At 41.9% G+C, this 12,669-nt stretch overlaps 1 protein-coding gene across 1 annotated transcript in view; it reads right to left on the reverse strand.

The window, feature by feature from the left end:
• Nucleotides 1-7,900: 7,900 nt before the first annotated feature.
• LOC120524134 (E3 ubiquitin/ISG15 ligase TRIM25-like) overlaps nucleotides 7,901-12,669 on the reverse strand; it is a 35,328-nt gene continuing 30,559 nt past the window's right edge. Inside the window, exons 9-10 of the mRNA XM_039746012.1 lie at nucleotides 10,819-10,884; nucleotides 7,901-8,442 (exon numbers count right to left, since the gene is read on the reverse strand). Of these exons, the coding sequence (XP_039601946.1) occupies nucleotides 7,901-8,442; nucleotides 10,819-10,884 (608 nt within the window). The remainder of the gene's footprint in view (nucleotides 8,443-10,818; nucleotides 10,885-12,669) is intronic.

The raw sequence follows: 12,669 nt of genomic DNA on the forward strand, positions 1-12,669 counted from the left end.
CGTCGGCAATCAAGTCTCCCAATTTGATGCTTATCCAATGCCACGCGTGGACGACCTCCTCGAGAGGCTTGGACAGGCTCAATACCTGACCACACTTGACATGACGAAAGGGTACTGGCAGGGTCCTTTAACGGACTCGAAGGAAAAACGCGTTTAGTACCCCTAGCGGACACTGGCAGTATCGTGTCCTTCCATTTGGGTTACACGGGCTCCAGCAACCTTTCAGCGTCTGGTGGACAAAGTGCTTCGCCTCATAACTCATACAGTGCTGCCTACCTGGATGGCGTGGTCATCTATTCCAGCACATGGAAGGAACACCTACAGCATGTCCAAGCGGTATTACGGACACTTGGTGAGGCGGGCTCCGGATTAATCCCAAGAAATGCTTCTTCGGATTAAGCGAAGCCAAATATTTAGGCTACCTGGTGGGTCGGGGTACCGTAAGGCCACAGTGCTCCAAAATTGATGCCATTCTGAAATGGCCCCTCCATGAACCAAGCGGCAAGTCCAAGCCTTTCGGGTTAGCGGGTACTACCGCCGGTTTGTACCCGGTTTTGGAGAGAGCGGCGCCTTGACGGATTTAACAAAGAAGAGGGCCCGAACATTGTGGTATGGACTGAAAAACAGCGCTGCATTTGGTGACTTAAAGCAGGCCCTTACGTCCACACCTGTTTTGATGGCACCTAACTTTTCTTTGCCTTTCATCCTCCAGACGGACGCTTCGGACACAGGCCTGGGCGCCGTGCTGAGCCAAAGCGTCGATGGTGTGGAGCACCCCATCATGTTCCTGAGCCGGAAACTGTTGGACCGGGAGACCAGGTATGCTGCGGTGGAGAGGGAGGCTCTGGCGATTAAATGGCGATTACTCAGCTGAGGTACTACCTGTTGGGCGGAATTCACCCTTGTCACGGACCATGCACCCTACAGTGGATGGCCCTCCACAAGGAGTCGAATCCGCGGGTCACCCGGTGGTTTCTTGACCTGCAGCCGTACAAGTTTTCGCCCGTTCATCGCCGGGCTCTCCACGCCAACGCTGATGCTCTTTCTCGGGTTCACGACCTCTCGGTTAGGGTCGCCCGACCCGTCGGGTCTGGGCTAAGGGGGCCTTGTCACACGCGTGCGCATGGGAGGCAGCTAAAGGGCTTGAGTGAAGGCAGTTCGAGGCATGCGGGGTGTGGCAGAGTGCACTGACTCTTTTCTCCCTTGCCTGTAGACCATCCCGGGGATTTCACCTGGATCACCTGACATCACTTCGGGACTGAGCCAATGGAAGTCGGCCACACCAGCTCCAGTCCCTCTGATGTCACCTCCGGCTACGAGCCAATGGTGGAAGACCACGTGCCGGATCCATACGACCTCACTTCCTGTCTCCCCCTTTAAAACCTGCCCCTTTTCCTTTGTTTCTTTAGTCTTGTTTTGGACTCGGTTGTGTGCACTTCAGTGCTCTGTATTTTACTGAAAGAAAACGACTTTTGCAGCCAGGATACCACAATATACGGGTGGCTGCCCCAACTCTTTATCTGTCAATGTCTCGTTCTTGTGACAATATATATATATTATATGTATATATATGTATGTGTGTATATATGTGTATATGTATAGATATGTATATATATATATGTTTGTGTGTGTGTGTAAATATATATATATATATATATATATATATATATATATATATATATATATATATATATATGACAGCAACACTCATCACTCACAACAGTGACAAAACAATTACATTGACAATCATGTTACGTTATTTTCAAAATGTTTCCTTTTCTTTTTCATTGCTTCTTTAACACACTACTTCTCCGCTGCGAAGCGCTGGTATTTTGCTAGTTGAATATAAAACAGAAAGAAAAAATAATAACATAGCTAAAAACGCAGCGACATATTTCGGCAAACGTTAAATGCTTGTGTCATGAGCACGAGGCGGCTATGCAGTGTCTCCAACGAACGTGGCCATCCACCGTGCATAAGATACTTTACTGACATTGGCGGGTGAAGGAGCCACCGATTCTTTCTCTGCCCAGTGCCACCACAAGCCTAGAGCTGCCCCTATACTGCTGCAATAAATTATTTAATCGAAGTGAAACACATGTTTAATAACGTGATAAATCCTATCATCATGAAAATGACATCACGTATACATTTCAGTATTTTAGTTATTCAGAGAGCTGTAATATCACGAATGTAATGGACTCTGTGTCCAGTTGGAGGAAGAGAGCCGGTTTAAGAAGCAAGTAGTGATTCACACACATAGAGCACAAAGAAGATCAAATACAAAACAAAGCATTTAACGTGCTACTTTAATTACGATGTGATTTGAGAAACTGGTTAATTAAACGATTTTAAGATGAAGTTTATGATGTTCTACTTTAATGACAAAATAAACTACGTGATTAAAGTGGAAATGTCGAGATTGAAGTTGACATTTCGTGCTTTTTCCCCACCGTGTGCCTTTTTTCTCTGTACCCTAATAAGCTTTCATATGACAGTGACATCAGACAGTGGGCTTACAACTCGGCTTTTCACGGCGACTTTGATATGTGACTTCTTTTTTATTTCTGGCACTGTGCGATTTTGTGAACGTGAGCTTTCAAGTTTCTCCAACACACTATGCCACTCGATCAACTTCATTTTGTTGATTATACCATGGTTTATTTGAACAAATAGTATGTTTTTCCTTTGCCTCCACTTGTTATTCGCTGAAATTCTTATATTTTCCCCCGTGCTTTTCCCATTGTCTTTTCACAGAAGGCTGAGCTTAAGGGCGATTTATATTGATTTGCATATTCAAAGAGGCGTAATTCTGGGATGATTTGGGGCGTTACATAAGGCGCGTGCACGAGCGTTAGTTTTCACGCTGATCGGGATTTATGTAGCGGAAGAATGTGGAAGTTGGAGTACGCACAGATTCCTGCATCTGGATTTTTCTGTGCGTAAGCACATTTCGGCTTTTGTGCTTATGCCATGTTATAGTGCGAGTTCTACGCACGGCGTTATACATGAGGCCCCTGGTCATCTGGCCGTGAACTCCTTCAACTCCAGACTTAACTTGACGCTCATCTCCTCAGTTTAATGGACTGGATATGATGAGATTCAAGGACTGAAATATTTTTTGAGTGCTTCTTACAAGATCTAGAGCATGTACTTAGCTACTGTGGAATATATTCATCACATCTGATTCTGAGCTCATTGTGTCTGCATTGTAAATGCTATTTCTAAAATAGATCCTGTATTTTTAATGTTGAAAGCATACCAAAGTGCTTTATGTGCAACACCAACATTACCCCAGAATGACTTATGTGACCCCTTAATCTCATTTTGCTTTCTCAGTTTTACGTGTTACAATTTGGAGTTTTGACCAGAATTAAATAAAGGAATCCATTTGTAGCTCTTTGTGCAGCAGTATTTCAAACTTGATCTGTAGCTACTGATTCTGGGATATCTCCTAGACATTGTCTGTCTGCCCAAACAGCTGCTTGTTGCATTAGGCAGAGACGAGTTCAGAATGTTTAGAGGAATTGGTTGCTGCATTGATCAGGAACAGGTGATAATATTCTTGAATGGGGGATGTAAGTATTCTGGAGGGTTTCAAAAAGAGCCCACTAACACAGGCATCAAGGAGCCATTGGACATCAAGGAGGCCTTTGAGTGCTCAGACCATCTTCAGGTGAATTTTCAGATGATGTCTTTGGGACGAGCACTGTAAATGAACACTGTTATTAAGTTCATTTTGTTTCTAAAAGCAATTTTATGCTGTTTTATTATTATTATTATTATTATTATTATTATTATTATTATTATTATTATCATTATTATTATTATTATTCATATAAATGCAACTGTTGATCAATTATTACTCCTAATATATAACAGGTGTGGTGGGCGGCCGGGTCCCATGCCTGGCCTGGATGCTCCTTCTACATATGTACCGGGGGAGCATCCATGGGTTTCTCAGTACCTCTCCCGGGGTGCTTGGTGGCAGCCTCCCTGGCAGACGATGGTGCCGCAGTTTCCCGTAGGGCTGCGTGGGAGATGGGGTGGCCACCAGGGGGTGCTGCATGGATCTTGGAGCAAGCCTGGACAACTCTACAGCCCCACTTGGAAGTGCAATCAGGAACAGGTGATCAAGCACCTGGAGCACTTCCGGGTGGGCTATAAAAAGGACCAGCAACCACCACTCAGGGCCAGAATCGGGAGGAAGACGATGAGGTTGCCTGGGAGGAGTGGTGATGCCAGAAGAAGGGTTGTTTGTGATGAGTTAAGTGCTTTTGGGACTGTGTATTGCCTGTGGGGTTCACGGGGAAGACGTGCTTCACAGGTGAAGCAAAATAAAAGTCTTGTGTGTTTTTACACGTGCCTCTGTGTAAATCTGTGCCGGGTCAGGCGCTATACAGCGTCCAGTTCACACGGGTTGCGTTCGCAGTCAAACCTGCCATTAAACCCTCATTTGTTCTTTATATTTGTTCAGACATATGTGTGAGTACAAACACAGAAATTCTGCTCCCAATTTGACTAAATGTTAAAATATTACAACTCGGTGTTACCAAATCTCCTGGAGCCTCTGCTGATAATCGCCCATGACATGGTGCCTAGATGTTCTAAATTCAAGTTTCTCCTTAAATTGGTCGAATTCGCCCCTTATAAATCTGTTTTGTCTGAGGGCCAAGGGTCCACATGTTCCACCAGAATTTGATTTTTATTAAGGACAACAAGAACTTATAAAATCATCAGAAGATACAAAACACCAGAGGTGTTCACAAATGAAACGTTACCAAGTGAACAGATTTTACAAACACCAGACATTGTTAATGTTTCTTTTAATCTTTTTTTAATTAATTGAGCAAATTAAATAACATTGCAACTCTATTTTACACACTATAAAGCATTTATAGAACATTCGGCTTTGAGAATACCAAACCACCATTGTAGCTGCCAGAGTGTAAGGCGAGTTCAAGCACGGGGTAAAATGCGTGCCGAAAGAAATCTCTCAGTCCAAAAGTTAGAATAGAAAGCCAAAAAAAAAAGGAAAAATGTATCTTCTTTAAACTTAGCTGGTCTTGTAAACTTTAGTTGTTTCTATACTTAAAAGATGCATAACTTCTTCTTCTGTATGCTTTAAACGTAAGGTGCAGCACTTAAAATTAAATTGTTACTTGACACACAAAACACGCACACAAGGAACGCAATTCTTAAAAGGCTCGTAAGGCACGAAAGGCCCTCTGCACCTTACACATGGCAAGGCTGATCGCTAAGAATGATGTTTAGTCACAGAAATTTGAAATAGTTAGAATATACCAATTCAATTCAACTGATGAGGGTTATAGGAACCTCCCATAGATTATGCACTATAATCTAGTTAAACATTTATGAATTTTATGTAACTAGGAAATGTCTCTTACAACCATTTTAAAACAGTTTCATTAAAAATACAGTGCATCCGGAAAGTATTCACAGCGCATCACTTTTTCCACATTTTGTTATGTTACAGTCTTATTCCTAAATGGATTAAATACATTTTTTTCCTCAAAATTCTACACACAACACCCCATAATGACAATGTGATTTCTCAGTTTTTTGATTTCTAATAAATTTGCAAAAACCTCAAGTAAACTTTTTTCACATTGTCATTATGGGGTGTTGTGTGTAGAATTTTGAGGAAAAAAATGTATTTAATCCATTTAGGAATAAGACTGTAACATAACAAAATGTGGAAAAAGTGATGCGCTGTGAATACTTTACGGATGCACTGTAAATGCTCTTTTTCCACGTGGACTCCAACAAAACCTAACCAAACACTTTACTGAAAAGAACTGTGAATATTAAGAATGCTAGGAATAATATTTCTCACTCACACCTAAAACTTCACACCTGAGCTTTCCCGTGTTTGTATGTAATATGAAGAGCCTGGCCACAGAAGAGTCAGCTGATTTCCCGGCTCTGAAAGTCGTGTCAGTCACATGAGCAGCGTCTGCCAATTGTCTCTGAATATGCACCGTCAAGTGTTTAGCGCCTGGCGTTAGGTGGTCTTATTTAACTCAACAGCCCTGACAGTATATTTACTTGTATGGGCACTTCAACCCCCTCTTATTACAGTTAAACTTTTATGTATTTTAGATATAATTGTTAAGTAACTGTTTTGATAATTTATTCTTATTCATTTTATCAGCCACTCCGTATTTTTTCCTCCTTCACTCCAGAGCTATCCCACGTGTGAAATAAGGAAAGTGGCCACTAGAGGAAGCAGCCTGGCCACAGAAGAGTCAGCTGATCTCACGGCTCTGAAAGTCATGTGGCTCTGCGATCGATCGCTTTACGTGCTCTTGGGATCTCATAATTATTTGAGGCTCGTCACAAAGATTTCTTGGAAAGATGAACAGAATCAGTCAGGATGGGCACACAGCAGTGAACATTAAAAGGTAAACTTCAGGGTACATCACAACTGGATAGTTGTGTTGTGTCATTTAAATCAGAACAAAGACAGCGGGGCCCTTGTTAAAGTCAAGGGTCGCATGAATTCAACCCAATATCAACAAATTCTTCAGGATAATGTTCAAGCATCAGTCACAAAGTTGAAGTTACGCAGGGGTTGGATATTCCAACAAGACAATGACCCAAAACACTGTTTGAAATCTACAAAGGCATTCATGCAGAGGGAGAAGTACAATGTTCTGGAATGGCCGTCACAGTCCCCTGACTTGAATATCATCGGAAATCTATGGGATGATTTGAAGCAGGCTGTCCATCAAATTGAACTGAACTGGAGAGATTTTGTATGAGGAATAGTCAGAAATACCTCCATCCAGAATCCAAATACTCATCACACACTATAGGAGGACAGCGTCTGGAGGCTCAAAGGAGCGAAAGGAGGCTCAACTAAGTATTGATTTCATATCTCTGTTGGGGTGCCCACATTTATGTACCTGTCTAATTTTGTTATGATGCGTATTGCATATTTTCTGTTAATCCAATAAACTTAATGTCACTGCTGAAATCCTACTGTGTCCATAAGGCATGTCAGATATTAAAAGGAAGTTGCTACTTTGAAAGCTCAGCCAATGATAAACAAAAATCCAAAGAATTAAGAGGGCTTCCCAAACTTTTTCATATGACTGTAGGCACACATTTATTTCTCCTCTTGGTTAACTATTAGTGAACGGCATCATTTAATGTTTGCAATCATGAAGCAAAGTGTTGTTGAATTGTTGTGACTTTGTGCCCCAGAATGTGCTCCTTCTCTGCTCTTCACCCACTGACAATCCAAAGGTCTCCCTACATCACTTGAAGCTGTTTCAGGGTAGGTAAGCCGTGTGTTAGGATGGATTGTGTCCAATTCGACACACTCTGAGTTTAGAATGTACATTACAGCTCTGTGCACACGCGAAACCATGCCATTGTGCTTGAATCCATTCGTGATACTGCTGGTGAAAGGGGCCAAAGAACAGAAGAGGGATTGTGTCTTCTGAGGCACTGGGGTGGCACAACAGACTACGATAAATGTTTAAGCAACTTAAATAACCCATACTGTATATAGTGCCTTTCAGTTGTGCTACACTAACAGGACCACATGCCTCTCTGCCTTAACAGTGACTTTCATTGACATTCAGGGTCAAAGCAGACTGACGGACATGTAGCCGTGAATCAACAGTGACCCCTGTTGGTCAGACTGGTATTTGTATTTGTAGGTTACACACACTTGAATGGCTTCTCACACATTAAATTAAATCAAGTAATAGTCGAGACCCTGACAGCCGCACTCAGCCTGCATTCTCATCCCCAAATTCAGTCCCAGACATGTTTCTCACCCACCCAACTAGGGAATTTTATTTTGACCTTCAATTACAAACACAAAGAGGACCTGCGCTTGTGGGGACGTCAAGTGACCAGTGGAGGATCAGTTGTCACCTGGTGTCAGATGGCAGATTGTTACACTGCAGTCAGTATCAACCCCAAACCCTGGACAGAGCGGCTTAGTGAAGGAGGTGTTGAGCCTGTGCAGGAGGGTCATTGTGTGTGAGACGCTATAAAATGACAGAGAGCCAGCAGGCCAGTCAAGATACACGCCTATTCTGGGACAGTACGGGGCGCTGAGTACAGTACACTTGTTATTGTGATACACAGAGTACTGGGAATAACACCAATACAAACTCCAGGACTTGCCATTGTTTCCAAGACCGCACTTTATGCCATCTCCTTTCCTGCTCAGGCCATGATATGCGACTCCAATCGCCAGATTCTCTCCAGTGAACTCCACCTCCCAGTAACAGCGAGTCCCAGTCAGAGCCTCTCTGCACAGAACTTGGGGACAGCGGTCAAATCTGTTAGGATGATCAGGATAGTTGGCCTTTGTCCCATCACGTGTCACCTTCTTGTTCTCTTCAGACAGACGGAGGCGTCTGTGTGCCGTGTTGATATCCAGTGTGAGGGAACAGAAGTCTGAAAGGAGAGAAAAGAAAATGAGTGAGGAAAGCTGTGAGTGTGTAACAGGACTGGGGGTGGAGCTCAACACAAACAATTAACAAGAGCCAATCAGGAGCTGCGCTGATGAGACACCAGTGCAGTAAAGAGCTGATCTGATTGGACAGAATCTGTAGAAATTTAAAATGAAATCACAAAGAGATGACAATGGCAGGCAAGTCGGACATTTGGAAAAAGTTTCAATCATCAGGAATTATGATAAAATGCATTAAGGTCACCATTGAGGTCAGAGTTCACATACTGCTGGCTTTATGAAAAGAACACTTTTTATTGTCACAGTCCAAATTCTTCACTCAAAATCAACCCACTGTCACACTTCACCACCAAATCTCTATCAATAGAAGGTACCAATCACTGTTTGATCATTTTTAACATCTATGATCCATCAATATATCTGACTTTCATACTATATAGCACCTGTCACAATTATATATCATATTATATAGTGCCTTTAAAATATATTCTATCTATCTATCTATCTATCTATCTATCTATCTATCTATCTATCTATCTATCTATCTATCTATCTATCTATCTATCTATCTATCTATCTATCTATCTATCTATCTATCTATCTATCTATCTATCTATCTATCTATCTATCTATCGAGGGTAAGGAAGAGAATTCCCCCCTTTGAAATATTCCTGTTTTTTTGCTTTACAGCTTTAAATGAAAACACACACAAAAACTATTTCTTCCCAGCTTTACTTACTCAATGGACCCTATAACATCCAAGTGAAAGATATCACAGCTACAGTTCAGAAGAATTATAAAAAATCAAAAACAGCTCCATGGAGGAGTCGCAGAGATCTCCATCCAGTAACGTCAGAGGCTGCAACACCATTAGAGGAGCCTCCATCTTGAGGGAACAATACCAGCTACTTGAATTAAAGGTGGGTGGAAATGGCATATCTGTTCATTTTTAGTTGAATAAATTATTTCAAAGGCAATTAATTGTTTTGTTTCATTTTCATTTACATCACCTTTTTCTAAAGATACCTTTTAAATGAAGATCAAGTCTTGATAGGTCAACATATATTTAAAAAGACATTTTGTGGGGTGTCCTTACTTTTTCACGCATCTGAATATGCTAACAGTAGTGAATGTTGAAATGTTTTGATTTGACACACACCAGGCTGTATAAACCAATGTGTTGTATAAACCAATTATTAGTATCATTTTTAAAAGGGAAGGACTGAAAAAAAGAAAAGCTTAAAAAAGGAGAGACAGGAAGAAGAAAGAGAAAACAGCAGTAAAGTAAATGGTATAAAAGATAAAGGAAAAAGAACAATGGAGGTAGGACATGCTTAACTTCCTGTGACTTCAGTGGACTGTTTTAGTGCTTCTCTGTCCTCATCTTTCTTTCCCATAATGCACCAGTCTCTGGCCACCCCAGTCACTCCACACTCACACTGTGCTTACGATGGCCAAACTCAAACGGAAACACAAGCCTGGACTGGATACTCAAAGAGAAATGGCGTCAGCTCTGATGATACAGTCAGTCAAAGCACAAACTCACAATGGAGAAGTTCTTCTTCAAGGTTCATTAGGCTTTAGGGTGAAAACTGGAGCTTAAGTATCAAGAAATCCTAGGAGAAAACATCATGCTGTCTGTGAGGAAGTTGATGCTTCCAAAAGGACAATGATCCCAAGCATACCTCAAAATCCACAAAGGGTTGGTTTCATAAAAAGTCCTGGAAGATTCTAGAGTGGCCGTCACAGTCACCTGACTTGAACCTCATTGTGAGATTTGAAGCCTCATTAGGTGTAAACAGCTTTGTTTCCTCTTGCGGGGATCAAATCTCTGCTTCTCACAACTGAGAGGACATGGTGGATGTTTGCTGATTAACCGACCAACCACAAGCGTAATCTGGTAGGTGACCACCCAAGTAATCAGATTGTGATTCAGACCTATGGAGATAATTAATACTCTGATCGGCACCCTGAAAAGCAAGCAAATCGGCCACTGTGGAGTAATGTCTGAAACTTCACCTCAAGTGCTGACATTCGAGGTTCAGTCCCTGTAAGGAGAAGGCGACTATGCCTATGATCAGCTTCTCGCAACTGAGAGGTGAGGAAGGTGTTTGCTGATCAACCACAAGCGATATCTAGTAGGCGGCCACCTAAATAATCAAATTGCAATTCAGACTGGGTGATATCTTGAGTTTTTAATCAACGTTTTTTCTCTGTCCTCAGACTTTTTTTCCCATAACGCACCAGTCTCAGGTCTCCCCAGTCACTCCACACTCAAACTCAAACACAAGCCTCGGCTGGATACTCAACGAGAAATGGTGTCAGCTCTGATGATACAGTCAGTCAAAGCACAAACTCACAATGGAGAAACTCTGCTCTGCTCTGAGGTTCATTAGGCTTTAGGGTGTAAACTGGAGCTTCACGACCTGAAGATAAAAATAAAATAGAAGAGTAATGTTAGTTAAATTCTTAAAGCATTTATTAAAAACTCAGTGCAATTAAAAACATAAAATACAAAATGACAAGCAAATAAAACCTAAGACATGACGGTGCAATGAAAACCCAGATGGAGCGTGTGGCGTCTAAGCGCATTAAACACATCGAGGAAGTCAGCAGTCCGAATGAGCTGCCCACCGCCATTTCATCTGTGGACTCTCTCAGTGTGTCTGAGAATCCTCTGAAGACCCTCTTGGTCTGTGATCTTCAGTCCAACTCCCTTGTGTTTTGTTTCTGGAGTTCTTCACTTATGCTGTCAATTTTGTCCCCTTGTTCTGTCACACTTGTTATCAAATTGTTCACCAACTGATGTTGACTCGATTATATTGAAGTGTTTTTGTAAGTTGCTTTGCATAAAAGCGCCTGCTAAAAAATGTATAATATATGTTATACTAATATATATATCTTGTATAATAAGGATCTTAGTCCAGTTTTGACCTCAGAATTTTGTCAAAAAAATTCTTAATATTGTCAGTCAAAACTATATAGGGGTCTGACCTCCATCTAACCACCCACTTAGTATCTTCTTCTATAATACGCTACCGTGGCTGTTTTTTTGTCTGTCTAGCATTTTAAATCACCAGTCGCTCGCAAACCGTTTCACCTATTGACCTGATATTTGATACACATATACAAAGTCTACTATCCACTTTCGGGATGATGATTTTTATTACTCTTTTTATTTTTATTTTATTTTATGGTAGAACTCTCGGCAGCATGCAGCAGGGCGGCCATGTGACAGATGCATATGGGCGCTGTTCTCATTCCCTACCACTTTCGTGGTCTCTTCCCCTACCTCTTCATATCTTTAATCATTCTTGAGGCAGATTGAAGACTTAAGTGCCAGCTTAAGTGAACAATTAAAGAAAACGTACTAAGTAATTGCAACACAAAAACTAACTTAATCAGTTTTAACGTGAAACGATGCCAACGAAAGAAGAGAAGCAGAGGGCCGCTAGGGTGGAGAAAAGAAGATCTGCTCAGGAAGTGGCAAGCACATCAACCTCTGAGCAAACGAATGATAAACGTACAGAGAAAGAGGAGGAAAACTAGGAATGCTCAAGTCAAGTGTATTCACTGTATGTTATCATGCAGTACGCCATTATTGGTATTATATAAGATAACAACATCCAGGATCTGTGCCTGGGTATAATGTCGACCGGTGTCCACAAGAGGGCTGAAATGTGCGATGAACAAAGAAAGAAAGTGGGGGTTTGTTAGCAAACATATCTGAGGATTAAAATAAAAACCCCATTGCAAATTAGGCTTATTGGCGAAATGTACAAACTTTCAGGTGTTTGTGATAAAGATATCAAAGAAAAACAGTTTAAATAGTTCAACACATCTAATATTACAAGTGGTTTTCCACATTCAAAACAAAATGCCACTTTTAATAACTAGTGCAGTCTCAGAATTATTCAAGGCCACTGAAGAGAATCCCCCATAAGAGCAGGCATTTGCAGTTCAGGTGTTAGTCAGTCAAGGGCCTCATTAGTTCATCAACACATCAGATACCTGGACTGGCTAGGCATGTGTGTGTTCACAGTGACGTTTGACTGCTGCGACAGGCACCTGGTGTCCATGCCCAGCCGGGACGCCCCTGCACACTGTATTCAGGGGGAGCAGCCCTGGACAGTGCAATACCTCCCCCTGGACGCTAGATGGCCACCCCCCTGGGCTGGTGTAGTGCCTCGGTTTCCCACAGGGCTCCCTGG

Source organism: Polypterus senegalus, chromosome 2 (genome assembly GCF_016835505.1).
Source record: "Polypterus senegalus isolate Bchr_013 chromosome 2, ASM1683550v1, whole genome shotgun sequence".
Classification (NCBI taxonomy): domain Eukaryota; kingdom Metazoa; phylum Chordata; class Cladistia; order Polypteriformes; family Polypteridae; genus Polypterus; species Polypterus senegalus.